Source organism: Pelophylax lessonae (assembly GCF_965119305.1).
Source record: "Pelophylax lessonae genome assembly, chromosome: 1".
Classification (NCBI taxonomy): Eukaryota; Metazoa; Chordata; class Amphibia; order Anura; family Ranidae; genus Pelophylax; species Pelophylax lessonae.
This window is the reverse complement of record NC_138768.1, coordinates 855,484,301-855,502,656: the sequence shown is the minus strand read 5'-3', so window position 1 is coordinate 855,502,656 and position 18,356 is coordinate 855,484,301. Positions and strand designations below refer to the sequence as shown.

The following is an 18,356-nucleotide window of genomic DNA, read 5'->3' as shown; positions in this document are numbered from 1 at the left end:
GCCGCAAGCTGTCACAGCCGGGTGCCCATAGTGGGGATGCCGGCAGCACCGATGGAGGACACGGGGGGAACACGGCTGGGGTGAGTACACCGCTGGATCCTGGGACAGGTGAGTGGCTGTTTATTAAAACTAACTGACTTAAAAAACAAAAAAATGACTGGAACTCCTCTTTAAGCTCTGAAAACTGTATTTTTTTTTTTTTTCAACAAAGAGGATAAGGATAGCAAAAAATGTGAAAAGGAGGCAAGAACTCCACCTACTGGCTCACAATGAGTACAAAATATTTTTTATGCAGTTTTTCATATTTAACTGACTTCATTTTACTTTTACATCTATTTTTTTAGTCTGAAACATAATAATGAAAACATATTCAAAATGTCTTCACATCTCCTTTTAGGCACAGTATTTATGGCTCTTTGACAGATCTGGTTGACACTCGGCAGTCTGTAAGTTAGTGCTCATTTCCTGGAGGGATCTGTCTCTTCGGACAGTTTTATGGCTGCTGAAGACGAGTGGCCTCATTAGTCTCAGGCTTCCCTTTGAACTGCTCGGCGTTAAGGAAATACCATTCCAGCAGCACAAGAAGTTGCACACGGGGTGAGGCTGTAAACACATCAGGGCCTGGCTGGCCTATAAGACAGGTCAGCTTTGCCCCAGGGTACAGGATGCCGAGAGATGGCAGTACAGCTGTGTGCCTCCTGGGCACAACCTGACCCTCTTTAACCAAGTCCCATCATCACTCTTCTACCAGATAATGTCTTCCCCGCAGCTCACTTCTATTGCCTCTATTTTCAAAGGGTGTTGAAGCCTGGAGGTCACTTAGTAAGATGACTCAGAGCTGAAAGAAAACCTTCACTTTGCCGTCTATTCTCCCGTCTAATGAAGACCGCTTTCCTCCTAAATATGATATATTAATGGACAGGTAGAAACACTTCTCGCTCTCCCTTAATGCTCTTTAAATACTCTGTCAACAAGGCCCGTCATTCATACAGTTTACCTCTAATTAGTCTGTACATTGCTCCCAGATATGTACGCCCCAACCTGACAAGATGGGGGCGCCTTTTTAACTGTCTTGTCTTTTCGGTGAGGGAGCATTTTCAATTGTAATTGTTTTTAATTATGCTCTTAGGCCTTATTGATGTGAGCATCTGTGTGGGTAGGGGTCCCGGAATGCGTAGTCTCTGCTTTTGGGGACCCACAACCACATGGCTGGCAGATTGGGAGTAGCAGCTGTGTCCATGTTGCATCCCAATTGATATGAATGGCACTGCCTGCACGGGGATGCATGGAACACCTGTGCATCCCCATGTGGGCAACCGCGGCTTTCGCAACACTTAGCCAGAAGGACACAAAACAATAGGTAGTTAAAGCGGAGTTTGCCCCCCCCCCCCCCCCCTGCTCTTCCACAAATGTAAAGTCATCAGCTACAAATTCTGTAGCTGCTGACTTTAACTTTTAGGGCACTTACCTGTCCAAGCATCCAGCAGTGTCCTCACCCGAGCCTATTCCTGAATCTGCTCTTGGGTGCTGGTGCCACCATCTTGGCTAAGGGAAACAGCTGGGTTCCCACTGTGCATGCGCAAATCGCGCTGCGTTCTGTGAATGGGCCGGCTGTGGGGGGAAGGAGGGGGGCTCACTTCTGGCTCACTTTCTGGCGGCAAACTTAGCCAGACTTCCTAACTTTTTGGATAGGTGGAGCAGATAGGAAGTTAGGAAGTGTGAGGAGCGGTCAGTCAACTGATGCAGCATGGATAGGACGGGATAGACTGGTAGTCTGGGCAACCTGGTACCGCTTATTGCAAAGAGCAGTAGTGTAAGTACACCACGGACAGCAGGTCATTGGCATGTCTGTAAGAGAAATCTTGAAAGTGTGGATGAACAGAACAGATGGAGATGTCGATGAGCTATGGTTAACAGATGCAGTATAGATGGCCGTGATAGACCAGGAATCTAAGCAGGCTGCCCACTGTAAAACAGCAGCAAATTATTTATGTCAGATGTGGCACTGTGGATGGGAGGTCATTTGCATGACTGTAAGGCAAGTCATACAAGCGTCAATGGGTGCAACAGACAGGGAGTGTGATGAGAGGTCAGTCAACTGATGCAGCATGAATGGAAGGTGACAGACCAGGAGTCTGAACAGCTTGGGTCCACCCACTGCAACCAATGATGACGTAATTATGCCGTAGACGGGAAGTCATTTTTTCGTGATTGTAAATTAAGTCCTATAAATGTGGATGGGCAGAACAGACTTGTAGTCTGGGCAGCCCGGTACCACCCACTGCAGATAGCAGTGACTGAATTATGTCAGGATGACATTCTGGACAGGAGGTCTTTTGCATGAATGTTTAAAATCATGCAAGCTTGGTGACAGGGGTGACAGGAGGTAATTTGCATGATTTGTATCAAGTCCTGCAAGCCTGGGTTGGTGGAGCAGATAGGAAGTGTGAGGAGCGGTCGGTCAACTAATGCAACTTGGATAGGTCAGGAGAGACCTGTAGTCTGGGCAGCCCAGTACCTCCCGCTGCAAAAAGCAGTGCCGTAATTACACCGGGGGCAGGAGGTCATTGGCATGTCTGTAAGTCAATCATGAAAGCATGTGTAGCAGGTTTTCCAGGCATTGGGCCTGATATGGTATTCAAGAAAAAACGGTACAGCGCTCCAATAATCAATAAGGATAAAGGATAAAAAACAGTAAAATCCTCTATAAAAACACATAAAAGTCCATAAGGTCAAAGCCTAAAAATAAAGTGAGATAAAATCTTCTGTATCAATCCTAAAAAAGATAAGGGAAACTTCATCCAGGCGATGAAAGAACCAGTAAAGTGCACGGTGCTGTAAACTGCAAATACAGTGAAGGAGTTTAAGCATGCATGGGATAGGCATAAGGCTATCCTTCATATAAGATAGGGCCAGGGACTATTCATAGGATTCAGATATATTGGGCAGACTAGATGGGCCAAATGGTTCTTATCTGCCGACACATTCTATGTTTCTATGTTTCTATGAAGGTGCTCTCACTCAAAAGGAATCCTTCACCAGCCACACCAGCCTCTCACCTGAGAGCTGTTTAAAAACAGCATATAGAACCACCAAAACAGCAGATAGCAGCAACTGGAAACTTCCCTTTCTTGATAAGATACCTCCTCACTCAGAAGATGAATCCCCATGCAATGTAAAAAAACGGCATACCATAGCGTAATACTGCAACGTTATAACCGTTATTTAAGTAGTTAAAAGCCTCTTACATAAATCCATGGGCATGTCAGCATATCAGTCAGCACTGTACCGAAGGACAGGCGTCCTAACCGCCGATAGACTGGCTTCCGACCGGGACTGCAGGTGACGTCACGTAGCTCCTTATCCCTCCGCACGCGTTACGTCCTGGGGCGGGACTTCCTGATATGGGTCTGCCATTGTTACCGGTAATGCTTTTTTACTGTGAACTGTGCTAGAACTCGACTTGTAACCCTCTGGTTGACTCAAAAGATCCTGGACTGTAGTGAGACTTGACTCTTGACACTCTGTTAAGCTCAAAAGTCCTGTGAACTGCTCCCTCCAGCCCTTCACTGACGGAGGTAGCTCCTAGTAACTGCTTGTGCTGCTGCAACTCTCAACACTGTACACTGCATGCTGTACTCATTAACACTTCAGGGTCCTCTCACTAGGCACCCCCTTTACTGCTAGCTAGCTCCTTGATCCCTTGGACCTTCACTGGAGCTGTCCCCTCTAAGCTAGGCAGACCCCCAGGGGTAGTCACAGTACTCACGAACTTGGAATGCTTTCCTGAAACTGGGCCCCCTCAACTCCGGTGGTCCTCGGCACACTCTCTGCAGCTCAGCTCAGCTCTCTCTGTACCCTCAGGCAAGCCGCCCGAGACGCCCGATCCTTCTGACAGGAGGAGAGACAGCCGTACTCTCCCTCCTGGTACTCTGCTTCCCGCCAAAGACGCTACGTCATATGCTCCCCCCAAACTTATACCCACTCCCAGAATGCTGTGCGGCAGAATCTGCCTTCCTGGGGTAGATACAAGCCTGAATGTGCCCCTGATTGGGTTTCCTCCACTGCCCAATGAGAACCCTCTCATGGAGCCAGTGGGGAGACTCTCCAGTCTCAGCTAGGCAACACCTGGAAGACATGACAGCCCAGCTGAAAATCAGGGCCCAGCTGTTAGGCAGCCAAGGCCCACTATACTTTTGCCTAGCACCTACCTTGTAGGGTGCTACACATGGATAAACAAAACAGGCAGAGATAGTGATGAGCTATGGTCAACCGATGCAGCGTGGATGATCGGGATAGACAGCCCAGGACTGCCCACTGTAAACAGTAGCTACATAATTATGACGTAGATGGGAAGTCATTTGCATGATGTATTTGCATCACCATAAACAGGAAAAAACTACTCAGGGGCAGTTACATGACCAGTGACCCCGCTCAACCAGAAAGTAGAATGGCCCCTGGTCTTACAAACTGGATATTAGGGCCGTAAGCCCTTGCAATGGGACCTTCACAGATGAAATACTCAGTGGCTGCTTGAAATTAACAAAAAACAGATTTATTATTGATAAAAGAAGACTGGTACAAGGGTGCATTAATCTTAGGCTGAAAGACTGAAAGATGTATGCCAACCAGTCCTTCTACAGTGTGATCATCTGCAGAACAGAAAATAGAAAGTAAAAGTATCCAAGCAGATATGTGATCAGTCATTGTATTGTGTGTGCCTCCCTTGACATGTTCAACGTAGGAGCCTTTCATGCCTCGGGGCTGTTTTTCTACGCCAATTGTGCAGAGTCGGTGAAGATGTTCTGCAGGTTAATTACCATCCAACAAGTTAACTGTTCCCTGCGGCAGTGTGCTACTGATATGCAGACTGCCCTTTCAAGATACTGGAGGACCCTGTTTGAACCTTCTTCCTTTGCTAACATCTCATTATCAGCGTGTAATAATAGTATAATAACTAAGGACACAAGAATGACAAAGACCGGAAAATGATCAGGGGTGATTTGTCCTCTCCTAGACCTAATTTGCAACTAATGCTCTGTGAGAAAAAAAAGATTCTGTTAAAGCGGGCCTTTCCTCCTCCCCTCATTTGGTATTACTCCAATACTATATTGTAGATCTACATTGAAAAACATTTAAAGACAAAATCTTGCCTCCTCCTCCTTTTTTGTATGGCCACACGCTTATGCACCACACTTCCTCTCATAACCGGCAACACTGTTTTGGACAGAAGATCTCATTGGTGGCTGGCTTCTTTTTTTGTACTTGGCCGGCCCACTGATGACATTGCATATGCACTGTGCAGGATCGGGCAGCTTGTTACTAAATCATACTAAGCCGCCCCACCTCACTTAGGATGCATGGGCAAGATTAGGTGAAATTTATCCGGCAGCCACTTGTGATGTGGCCTTCCCAGAGTTCACCTGTGAGGCCCAGGCTACATCACCTTTGTCTTACAGGTAAAACCTGGAAATGAAAAAAAAAAAAAGTTTAATAAAAATGGCTTGTATGATGTTTATGGATGGGCTTGCAGTGATAAATGTACCATCAATTTTTCCCTTTGGGGGGTTAAGGTCTACTCACTCTAAGGCAGTCTTTCTCAACCTTTTCAACACCGAGAAACCCTTGAAATATTTTTCCGGTCTTGGGGAACCCCTGCTAAAAATGAAAAATCTACAACTCATGACACATTAGTGTGAAGAATCCTCCTTACCCTTCTCATCATTGGGAAGAATTACCCCCTTACAGATAGCTAAAAGGAACAATGATGTCATTGGGAACTTATCTGAGAGGCAGAAATTGCCCATTGCTCAAGGAACCCCTAGCAACCTCAGGAGGAACCCTAAAGGCCCGTACACACGATAAGAAAATCTGAAGGGAAATTTCGTCCGACGACCGATCTGCCGATTTTCAGATTGTTAGTATGGTGCTTTCGACAGCCGACTCCGACTTTTCGGCTGACAAAATCCTGATGTGCAGGCTAAAAAATTTTTGTTGTCTGTAATACAACGTCCGATTTTCGTCTCATTAGTACAGATTTCGACGGAAAAAAATCTTAAGAGCAAGACTAGGCATGCTCAGAGACGAAAGAACACATAGAAAGCAATCCAACACATGACATCACTTCTGAAGTAGAATTCTGTCGTACGGGAAAATTTGTATGAAAATAACCTCTTCACTTTCCACATCAAACTAGCATGCCACAAAAAACGGACGACAGATCTTTCGATAATCTGATCGTGTGTACAGGGCTTTAGGTTCCACAGAACCCTGGTTGAGAAACCCTGCTCTAAGGTATATCTAAACCCAAAAACAGGAATGGAATAGAATGCCGCATACCATTCCTTAGGTACAGTATAGTAGCTGTATTGGTTTTCTGTTATCGGGCTGAGTACATTTTCTGCAAGTACAGAAAAATATCTGGTGATCCTGCAAGATGTCCATTGCATTTGTAACTTCCTGTAGACTGAACCATATCAAAAAACCGTATCTAATCTTCCCAGCTATCTTCTGTCCACTATAGAACACCTCCTCCCCTGGAAAATATACATGATGGGAGAAGGAGGTGTTTGTAGTCAAAATCAGGAGAGCAGCCGAGGGTGACAATGCTGCTTCTCTATAGATCCTGTGCAGTGGGTAAGTGTTGTCACCCTACAAAAGGAAATGTGCTAACTGCAGGATCACCACATGAAAATAAATGGTAAAAAGAAAATGAATGCATCTATCACATCTAAGAATTGATAGCCTGCAATAAGTTATATTTTTGTTTTTGGGTTTAGACATTCTTTAAAGCGGTAGTATCCCGCTTTTTGACACTTTTACCTACAGGTAAGCCTATAATAAGGCTTACCTGTAGGTACAAATAATATCTCCTAAACCGGCATGGTTTAGGAGATATTTACAGTGCATGCAGCCGCTCGCGTGAGCGGCGCATGCGCTCTGAAGGTCCGGGGGGACCTTCAATTATCTTGCCGGGAGCTTGCCGGAAAAATCACTCCCGCGCGCATGCGCGGGAGTGACGTCATCGCGGCTCCGGCCAATCATCGCGCCGGAGCCGTCTCTTCCGGCCAATCACCGCGCCGGAGCCGCCGTACCCGGAAGAGACGGCGAGGGATCATGGCAGCTCCCGCAGCGATGTCCGGGGGTCCGTGTCGGGGCTTCGTTCTAAGGTAAGTTACACATAATGGGCTAGTATGCGATGCATACTAGCCCATTATGCCTTTGTCTTGCAGGTTTTTTTTTTTTTTTTGTTTCTAGGGTTTACAACCGCTTTAACCTCTTGCCGCCCACGTAAACGCATATGTGCGTCAGCTAAGAGGGTGGGCTTCAACACCCATGCTGCACATAAGCAGCAGAGCTTTCTGTGCTGAGAGTGCGCTCCCAGCACAGTGACCCAGCTATCAGACAGCTCTCAGTCTCTACTAATGATCAGGGGTTGGCAGGTTCAACTCCAGATCATGTGCCCACTGTGACAGCCAATCGTGGGTCCTTTCTGCCTCCAGGGCATAAAGATTCTGTTAAAGGGATGCCGAGGCTAAGCAGGAAGGGTTAATGCATGTGTGATAGAAAGGGAGATACAAGAGAAGCGGTCTGCACTGAAACATTAAGAGAGTGTGTGTGTTTTGGGGCAGACCATTCCCCTATTGATTCCCTCTCTGCACAAGATGGGTGGTGATGTGCTATATGTGTGCAATGGAAGCCACCTTATTCTACAACTCATGCTGTTACTGGAGTTGTGGATAGCAGTGCGTTTATCTCCACTGCCATGAGGGCTACTTCCAACTCTTTTTAGATGTCAGCCTTAATAGCAGAGGCATAGATTTATCTCCCCCCCCCCCCTCTCTGGAGCAAACAGGGGGCACAGAGGCCACACCAGGGTATACAGCAGTCTAAGCACTGTATACATTTTGGATATGCAAAATTAAAAATTTGAAAACAAATTGGGACTTTTTTTTATTCTTTATTGATGCGTACAAGAAAGTGATCAGGTTAATGTAAATATTTTGTATATACAGTGAGGGGAAAAAGTATTGGATCCCCTGCTGATTTTGTATGTTTGCCCACTGACAAAGAAATGATCATATCATTTTAAATGGTAGGTTTATTTTAACAATGAGAGACAGAATTACAACACAAATATCCAGAAAAATGCATTTCAAAAATGTAATAAATGGATTTGCATTTTAATGAGTGAAACAAGTATTTGTTCTCCTGTCAATCATCAAGATTTCTGGCTTCCAGGTGTCTTCTGTACAGGGAACAAGCTAAGATTAGGAGCACTCTCTTAAAGGGAGTGCTCCTAATCTCAGCTTGTTACCTGTATAAAAGACACCGGTCCACAGAAGCAATCAGATTCAAATCTCTCCACTGTAGCCAAGACCAAAGAGCTGTCCAAGGATGTCAGGGACAAGATTGTAGACCTACACAAGGCTGGAATGGGCTACAAGACCATTGCCAAGCAGCTTGGTAAGAGGATGACAACAGTTGGTGCGATTACTCGCAAATAGAAGAAACACAAAATAACTGTCAATCTCCCTCGGTCTGGGGCTCCATGCAAGATCTCACCTCGTGGATTTTCAATGATCATGAGAACAGTGAGGAATCAGCCCAGAACTACACGGGAGAATCTTGTCAATGATCTCAAGGCAGCTAGGACCATAGTCACCAAGAAAACAGTTGGTAACACATTACGCTGTGAAGGACTGAAATCCTGCAGCGCCTGCAAAGTTCCCCTGCTCAAGAAAGCAAATGTACAGGCCCGTCTGAAGTTTACTAATAAACATCTGAATGATTCAGAGGAGAACTGGGTGAAAGTTTTGTGCTTAGATGAGACCAAAATCGAGCTCTTTGGCATCAACTCAACTCGCCATGTTTGGAGGAGGAATGCTACCTATGACCCCAAGAACACCATCTCCACCGTCAAACATGGAGGTGGAAACCTTATGCTTTGGGGGTGTTTTTCTGCTAAGGGGACAGGACAACTTCACTGCATCAAAGGGACGATGGACGGGGCCATATACCATCAAATCTGTGATGAGAACCTACTTCTCTCAGTCAAGGCATTGAAAATGGGTGGTGGATGGGTATTCCAGTATGACAATGACCCAAAACACACGGCCAAGGCAACAAAGGAGTGGCTCAAGAAAAAGCACATTAAGGTCCTGGAGTGGCCTGGCCAGTCTCCAGACCTTAATCCCATTGAAAATATGTGGAGGGAGCTGTAGGTTAGAGTTACCAAACATCATCTTTGAAACCTTAAAGACCTGAAGAGGATCTGCAAAGAGGAGTGGGACAAAATCCCCCCGAGATATGTGCAAACCTGGTGGCCAACTACAAGAAAGGTCTGACCTCTGTGATTACCAACAAGGGATTTGCCACCATATACCAAGTCATGTTTTGCAAAGGGGTCCATTACTTATTTCACTCATTAAAATTAGTTTTTCTGGATATTTTTGTTGTTATTCTATCTCTCACTTTTAAAATAAACCTATTAAAATTATAGACTGATCATTTCTATTTCAGTGGGCAAACGTGCAAAATCATTAGGGGATCAAATTATTTTTTCCCTCACTGTATGGCATTGAACCATGAATTTATGTAAAATGTTATAATCATTTGTACTTGGAGGCAGACAGCTTTTATCATTACATATGTACTGTAGGTTCTGCTGCTGCTTACTAATCCTGTGTGGTGATTGTGCCTGGATGATGATTTCATCTCCGTGTAGATCTAACTGGGGAAAAAACCCTCTTCGCAGTCACAAGGACATGTAACATACACAATGCTCATGGTAGCTATAAACCATGTGACTTTAGTTAAAGCGGAAATAAACCCAACAGTTTTAAAAAAAAGTGTACATTCCTGGCATGCCGGGAACAGGGCCGTCGCGTCAAGGCAGGCAAACGAAGCAATTGCTTGGGGCCCCGAGCTGGCCTGGGGCCCCAAGACCTGACACAGACGACTGACATTATCATCAGGGCTGGCTGCAGCCCCGGCCCCCGCTGTGCTCCAGTGACAGTGATGGATCTTTCCTGCTACGTCAGCCGCTATGAGCGGCATGACGTCACATCCGGCGGGAGCGGCTGCGCGGCGGTTGTTCATTCATCTGACAGTCTGACTGGCTGCAACTCCGCAAGACGGTCACGGCGCGTCGGCGCCGATCCCTCCCACAGCACGCAGAAGCCAGCAGCAGCAGCAGCAGCATGATCGATTCGCAGGAGTCTGTCTGACTGAGACTGACTGAAGCCTTCAGTCTGAAGGAGCGGAGGCGGAGCGGAGCAGAGCCTGAGACAGCCAGCTGAGCCAGGCAAGAGTTAATGGGCTGGGGCCTGGGGGACCTGGACCTCTTGCATTTGGGGGGATCAGCATATTTTAGGGCCCCTGCTAGTACTACAATGCTAGCCCCCCCTCCCCCTAATACAATGCTGACCCGCCCCCCCTCATACAATGCTTATCTGCCAATGCCATCCCCCCCTGGGGCCCCCTCCCCCTAATACAATGCTGATTCCCCCCCCCCCCCCCAAATTTTAGGGGGAGGGAGGGGAAACAGCATTGTATTAGGGGGAGGGGGGTTAGCACTGTATTAGGAGGAGGGGAGCAGCATTGTATTAGGGGGAGGGGGGATCAGCATTGTATTAGGGGGAGGGGGGATCAGCATTGTATTAGGGCCCCTGATAATTCTGGCATCTCCTGTACCATGTCCACACGGCCTCTGGCATTTCCTGTACCATGTCCGCACAGCCCCTGACATGTCCTGTACCATGTCCGCACAGCCCCTGACATGTCCTGTACCATGTCCGCACAGCCCCTGACATTTCCTGTACCATGTCCACACAGCCCCTGACATGTCCTGTACCATGTCCGCACAGCCCCTGACATGTCCTGTACCATGTCCACACAGCCCCTGACATGTCCTGTACCATGTCCGCACAGCCCCTGACATGTCCTGTACCATGTCCGCACAGCCCCTGACATGTCCTGTACCATGTCCGCACAGCCTCTGACATCTCCTGTACCATGTCCACACGGCCTCTGGCATTTCCTGTACCATGTCCGCACAGCCCCTGACATGTCCTGTACCATGTCCGCACAGCCCCTGACATGTCCTGTACCATGTCCGCACAGCCCCTGACATGTCCTGTACCATGTCCGCACAGCCTCTGACATCTCCTGTACCATGTCCACACGGCCTCTGGCATTTCCTGTACCATGTCCGCACAGCCCCTGACATGTCCTGTACCATGTCCACACAGCCCCTGACATGTCCTGTACCATGTCCGCACAGCCTCTGACATCTCCTGTACCATGTCCGCACAGCCTCTGACATGTCCTGTACCATGTCCGCACAGCCTCTGACATCTCCTGTACCATGTCCGCACAGCCTATGACATTTCCTGTACCATGTCCGCACAGCCCCTGACATGTCCTGTACCATGTCCGCACAGCCCCTGACATGTCCTGTACCATGTCCGCACAGCCCCTGACATGTCCTGTACCATGTCCGCACAGCCCCTGACATGTCCTGTACCATGTCCGCACAGCCCCTGACATGTCCTGTACCATGTCCGCACAGCCTCTGACATGTCCTGTACCATGTCCGCACAGCCTCTGACATGTCCTGTACCATGTCCGCACAGCCTCTGACATGTCCTGTACCATGTCCGCACAGCCTCTGACATGTCCTGTACCATGTCCGCACAGCCTCTGACATGTCCTGTACCATGTCCGCACAGCCTCTGACATGTCCTGTACCATGTCCGCACAGCCTCTGACATGTCCTGTACCATGTCCGCACAGCCTCTGACATGTCCTGTACCATGTCCGCACAGCCTCTGACATGTCCTGTACCATGTCCGCACAGCCTCTGACATGTCCTGTACCATGTCCGCACAGCCTCTGACATGTCCTGTACCATGTCCGCACAGCCTCTGACATGTCCTGTACCATGTCCGCACAGCCTCTGACATGTCCTGTACCATGTCCGCACAGCCTCTGACATGTCCTGTACCATGTCCGCACAGCCTCTGACATGTCCTGTACCATGTCCGCACAGCCTCTGACATGTCCTGTACCATGTCCGCACAGCCTCTGACATGTCCTGTACCATGTCCGCACAGCCTCTGACATGTCCTGTACCATGTCCGCACAGCCTCTGACATGTCCTGTACCATGTCCGCACAGCCTCTGACATGTCCTGTACCATGTCCGCACAGCCTCTGACATCTCCTGTACCATGTCCGCACAGCCTCTGACATCTCCTGTACCATGTCCGCACAGCCTCTGACTGGCTTTGCGTGTGTGCGGGGGGGGGGCCTCCATGTCCATTTTGCTTGGGGCCCCCAAATTCCTTCAAACGGTCCTGGCCGGGAATGTAACTGTCACATTGGTTGTGCTCTCAACAAAACTGTCAAACCATCCATTGGCTGGTGTCCTAACTGATCACATGTGCGGCATCATGGCAGTTGAAGATCAAACAGAGGCCAAGATGGCAGCTTCCTTGACTGAATAAGATAGAGTTTATTTCCACTTTAGGGCTTCATGTACACTCGCAGTTCCTAAAATTGAGTTTAGGAGCGTTTGGCTTTTTTTTTTTTTGCCAAAGCTCCTAAACTCAACTCCATAAAAGCCTATGTGTCCATGTACACATAGGCTTCCAGGATCATTCAGGAGCTGCTGCTGTTAGAAGAGGTTCAAACTCACTCTCCTGAACTCAAGAGAATCGCATTCAGGACAGGATCGTTTTAACTGCCGTTTTGCGATTTCCCGCGGTCGGTGGTCATAATAGGCTATGTGTGTATTATTATTTAGGATTTCTATAGCGCCAGCAGTTTGCGCAGCGCTTTACAATGTTAGAGGGAGACAATACAGTTACAATACAATAAAATACAAGAGGATTAAGAGGGCCCTGCTCAGAAGAGCTTACAGTCTAATAGGGTGGGGCAGGTGTTACAAGAGGTTTTAACAGTAGGGAATGAGCTGATGGAAGATTAGTTGGCGGTGTGATAGGCTTCCCCGAAGAGATGAGTTTTCAGGGATCGCCTGAAAGCAGCTAGAGTAGGAGATAGCCGTACAGGTTGAGGTAGAGAGTTCCAGAGGATGGGAGAGGCCCTGGAGAAATCCTGGAGACGAGCATGGGAGGAAGAGACAAGGGAGCTTGAGAGTAGGAGGTCTTGAGAGGAGCGGAAAGGACGGTTTGGGTGATATTTGGAGACAAGATTGGTGAGCTCGGGGCAGAGTTGTGAATGGCTTTGTATGTTGTGGTTAGTATTTTGAATTTAATTCGCTGGGCAATCGGGAGCCAGTGTAGGGATTGGCAGAGAGGGGAGGCAGACGCTGAATGGTTGGTAAGGTGGATAAGATTGGCAGCAGCATTCATGATGGACTGAAGAGGGGATAGCCTATGAAGTGGTAGGCCTATGAGAAGGGAGTTGCAATAGTCGAGGCGAGAAATAACAAGGGAGTGAATGAGTAGCTTGGTGGTTTCAGTTGTTAAAAAGGGGCGAATTTTAGAGATGTTGCGGAGGTGAAGTCTACAAGTTTTTGACAATGATTGCATTTGGGGCTGAAAGGACAGCTCAGAGTCTAGGATTACACCTAGTACCCGGGCATGAGGGGAGGGATTGATGGTTGCATAACAAATTTTGATGGAAAAGTAGTATATGAAGCCTAAAGCCTCGTACACACGCACCAATTGTTGGCCGTGAATTTTCAGCCAACGTCCGATCGGCCGATTGTCGGCTTGTTAGTATGATGCTTCCGACAACCGACTGCGACTTTTCGGCCGAACAAAATCTGGCATGCATGCTATAAAATTTTTGTTGGCTGTCAACAGAACGGCCGATTGTTCGTCAGTCAGTACAGATTTCGGCAGACAAAAATCTGATGAGCAAGACTGGGCATGCTCAGAGAAGAAAAAACACACGGAAAGTTAACCATCACATGACATCACTTCTGAAGTTGGTTTTTGTTGGCCGATAAAATTCATGTGCAGTCTAGAGCACATTTCAACCAACACAACAACACTGGACAAAAGACGGCCGATCGGTCGGCCAACAATCGGTGCGTGTGTACGAGGCTTAAGTTGACCACACATGGTTTGAAATTCAGTCGGTTCAGCAAGAACCAGCAGAACTTTGATCCATGTATGGCCACTCCCATTCAAGAGGAGTTGATCTAGTGACTGACTTTTCCCAACGGGACTGTCGGTAAATTGGCACCCGATTAGCACTTGCAGCCACGGACTATTGCATGAAACTTCATCCTTTGGGTGGGTGAGTCAAACCATTGGTGTCCATCCAAAACCGACTTATAATTATCAACCAAAACTACTTTTAACCAGGATGCTCAAACGGTAGGCTGAAAACCTCCTGGGCCAGCATAATATCGTTTTTGTATTTTTATGGAGATGATAACTTAAGAGGAAAATCATCAGCTGTTCATTAGTAAATGCCTTCACTAGGGAAGGTTCATTAGCCACACAAGGAAACAACAAGCTTCCATATTCCGCAATGTGATCTCATTATACCAACCACCCATTCTCACTCTGTCTTTTTCTCTCTGCAGGTTGTGGGTCTTCTGCTGCCAAACCAGACCCTTTCTTCCACTGTCTTCTGGCAGGTACGTTATCTGGAATAAAGATGGTTTGTTAAAGTAGACTGAAGACGACGACTAATACTACTATGTACTGACTACTCTGTAAATTCATGGCCAATGACCAGAGACAGTCATGCAGATCAGGAAAGGCAGATACAACCCTTATTCATGTTTGTGCAAATTCTTAAAAAAAGTTTTCTCCTTCTTGCAGCTGATGGTTCTCAATCCCCACTGTTGATTTATGACCATTCAGAGTGGTTTTTCAGCCATGTGATCACGATGTTAGCTATGACCTAAAGCTGGCCATACACCGTTCAAAAATCTGTCATTTGGTCCAATCGTCCGTTTTTCCTCCAGTTAATGGGCACAAATAGAAAATCGTTTTCAACTTTTCAGAGCTGAAAAATCAAAGGAACAGTTTTGAAAATCTGCCGGCCGATCGATAACCGAACCATAAATTGAAAGGTTAATGTGTTTCTAGGGCCAACCTGTTTGCACTAGGTATATGTGACAAACTGAATTCATTTATGTCCATTGAACGATTCGGTCATTAAATGATGGCACGATTGTCTGCTCTCAGGGCTGATTTTTAGTTTTTCAAAAATGAGTTTGCCCTATATTTCGGCAGGTGTATGGCCAGCTTTAGGCTCTGTTCACATGTAGGCGTTTTGGGGCGTTTTTGGGGAGTTTTTCTGCTCTAGGATCAGCTCTCAAAACGCCCAACAATACAAATCCTATTCATTTCAATGGCCCCTGTTCACATCTGAGCGTTTTGACGCTGTGAGCAAAACGCCCAACGCTCAAAAAAGTACATGAGCTTCTTTTTGGGCAGATTACAGGCGTTTTCCATTGGTCTCTATTCAATCTAAAAATGCCTGCACAACAAACTCCTGTAAAAACGCCTGTAAATCGCGGTAAAAAAACGTGCGAAAACGCTACGTTCAGGTGTGAATGTAGCCTTAGAGAGGAGGCATGCAAATTGGTCAGGTCGAGTTGAATGACCTGTGCTAAAGCTGCTAAATTTGGCCTGGACATCTGTGACCTGTGATCATGAAAGGATATGTAGAATAAAGGCAAATAAAACTTGTATATTAGATTATGTGCTCATGGGGCAGATTTATACTGATTTTGGACAGAAGCTAATAGAGCCTGATTTCTGCGGATTCTTTGTGTGTTTCATTCATGGAAGGCCTGACAGTCACATGATTCAGGGACCATGGCAGGACAGTGGAGATTTGTGTGCTGTCATGAAATTTTAGGGTTATTTTAGAAAGTTGTGCTCTATAAGGAGATAATTAAAGCCTCAGAAAAAATGGAGTCTCAATCTTTAAAGGCAAAACTACTGAACTGAGGGGTAGCAGACCCAGTATCTCATCTACAGCGTACTCCTACCTAATGTGTCAAGGTGAAGAGTCCACAGTTGTAGCATGAGGGAGTCTACAAAATAAAGCAGCCATATATCATAGGACTCAGAGCTGCCCCAATAAAGAAAATGCAATTTAAAGCGGAGTTCCACCCAGTGAACTTTTTTTTTAATAAAAATCCCCCCCGGGACAGTCAGGGCTAGTACATTACACAATGGATAGCCTCTGATCTGTCCCGGGTTGCACTTGCCTTTTAGAAGAAATACTTACCTTGAAAATGTATTGTCCAGCGCTGCCATCTCAGGTGTGGGCAGCTTGAAGCCAGCGCCATCCTCTTCTGTGTCCTCTTCCGTCCTCTTCGGTCCCACGATGCACTGCACCGGCCCCGCCGTCACTTCCGGTACCGCAGCGTCATCCCTGCACAGCTTCTGGGCATGCCCAGAAGCTGTTTAGCAAGGTATGACGGTGCCTGCCCCGGAACTGACGTCGGGGCCGGTGCAGGCGCATTGATTCCTGGGAGCGATGACGTTCAGCTCCCAGGAATCATTGCAAGACAGGAAGTGACGAATCGCCGCGGCCGCCGAGGGGAGGAAGAAGGAAGTAAGGTGAGTATATTATCTTCTAAACGAGGTAAGTAAAAAAAAAAAAAAAATTGCGATTATCCATTTTTTTTCAGGTGACCCGGAGCGAGAAGATGGAGGTAAGTATAATTTTAGGGTGGAACTCCACTTTAATTTTTATTGTCCAAAAAGCCTAAAATCTGTATATTGTTACAGATGGAATTATTTCCTTCCCTTGTATGCTTTTTTCCTTCTCTCTCTCCCTTTTTTCCTTTCCTTTCCTTTCTCTTTCCTTCCTTTCCTCTTTTGTTTCCTTTCTTCTTTCCTTTCTTTTTCCTTTCTCTTTCCTTCCCATTTCCTTTATTTTTTTTCCTGTCTTCATTCCTTCCCCTTTCACTTCATTTCTTCCCTTGCTTCCTTTACCTCCCTCTTTCTTTCCCTTTCTTTCTTTACCTTCCTCTTCATTTCCCTTCCTCTTTTGCTCTTTCTCTTCCTTTACCTTTCTTGCTTTCTCTTTTTTCTTTCTTTCTTTCCTTTACCATTCTTTCTTTCTTTTTTTTCTTTCCTTTTTTTCTTTCTTCTTTTTCTTTCTTTCTTTTTCTTTCTTTCTTTTTTTTCTTTCTTTCTTTTTCTTTCTTTCTTTTTCTTTCTTTCTTTTTTTTCTTTCTTCTTTCTTACTTTTTCTTTCTTTCTTTTTTTTCTTTCTTCTTTCTTACTTTTTCTTTCTTTCTTCTTTCTTACTTTTTCTTTCTTTTTCTTTCTTTCTTTTTTTTCTTTCTTACTTTTTCTTTCTTTTTCTTTCTTTCTTTTTTTTTCTTTCTTCTTTTTCTTTCTTCTTTTTCTTTCTTTCTTTCTTTTCTTTCTTCTTTCTTACTTTTTCTTTCTTTTTTTTTTTTTTTTTCTTTCTTTTTCTTTTTTTTCCTTTTTTTCTTTCTTTTTTTTCTTTCTTTTTTTTCTTTCTTTTTTTCTTTCTTTTTTCTTTCTTTCTTTCTTTCTTTTTCTTTATTTCTTTCTTTCTTTCTTTCCCTTGTGTTCGCTTCCCTTTTTTCCCTTGTGTTCGCTTCCCTTTTTTCCCTTGTGTTCTCTTCCCTTCTTTCCCTTGTGTTCTCTTCCCTTCTTTAGTTTGCCTACCTTGCTCTGCCTTTCACCCTATTTCTCTGCCTAATATTTGTTTCTCTACCTTTCTGTTACTTTTATCCTGGCACAATGTGAACTTGGGTTTACCTTCCCAACATATCTAGCATTGCATTGTGTGTATCACAGTAATGTCTTGAGGTGACCGCATTGCTTTGACAAATTACAACTAGGCCTTGGCATGTCTCCGCACCTCTGATGTAGTCCCTGGTTGTCTTCACAATCAGTCTGTGATTCTAGAAGGCTATGATGCCTGCAGTTGGTGCTATGAACAGTCTTTGTGCTGATGTGGTTGGATCGCTGTTGGCTGCTCGTTAATTTGCAGTTATTGGTGGCTTTTAGCAGTAGCTTGCCGGCTCCTCTAAGGGGGAATAGATTCACACCTTTCCCTGACAGCCCCCCACAGTGATTCCCTCATTCAATCTAATCTGTCCCTTAGCATTCAATAATTTCCCATTAATGGCATTAATGTCACATACACCAGGGCGCCCTTCTAGTTCAGTATCCAAGGCAATAAAGGTCTGCTAACAATAAAGGTCTGCTAAAGAGGAACTCTGCTCTTTGTACCTTCACTCCCCCACATATATCCTGATACATCGTTATAGAGGTCGCAGTTAACATTTTGTCTTTAATTGGAAGTGTCATTTCAGACCGTATTGCCAATTTATAGCTTTGATCATTTTCCCAATGTGTTGGCCAAGGTTGA

The 18,356-nt window shown here is 46.0% G+C and overlaps 1 protein-coding gene across 1 annotated transcript in view; it reads left to right on the top strand.

Moving 5' to 3' along the window:
- Positions 1-18,356, top strand: part of SFXN5 (sideroflexin 5) — a gene marked incomplete at its 5' end in the record, with an annotated part of 451,990 nt that overhangs the window by 179,442 nt on the left and 254,192 nt on the right. The window contains one exon of the mRNA XM_082264426.1: positions 14,563-14,616. Coding sequence (XP_082120552.1) covers positions 14,563-14,616 — 54 coding nt within the window. The remainder of the gene's footprint in view (positions 1-14,562; positions 14,617-18,356) is intronic.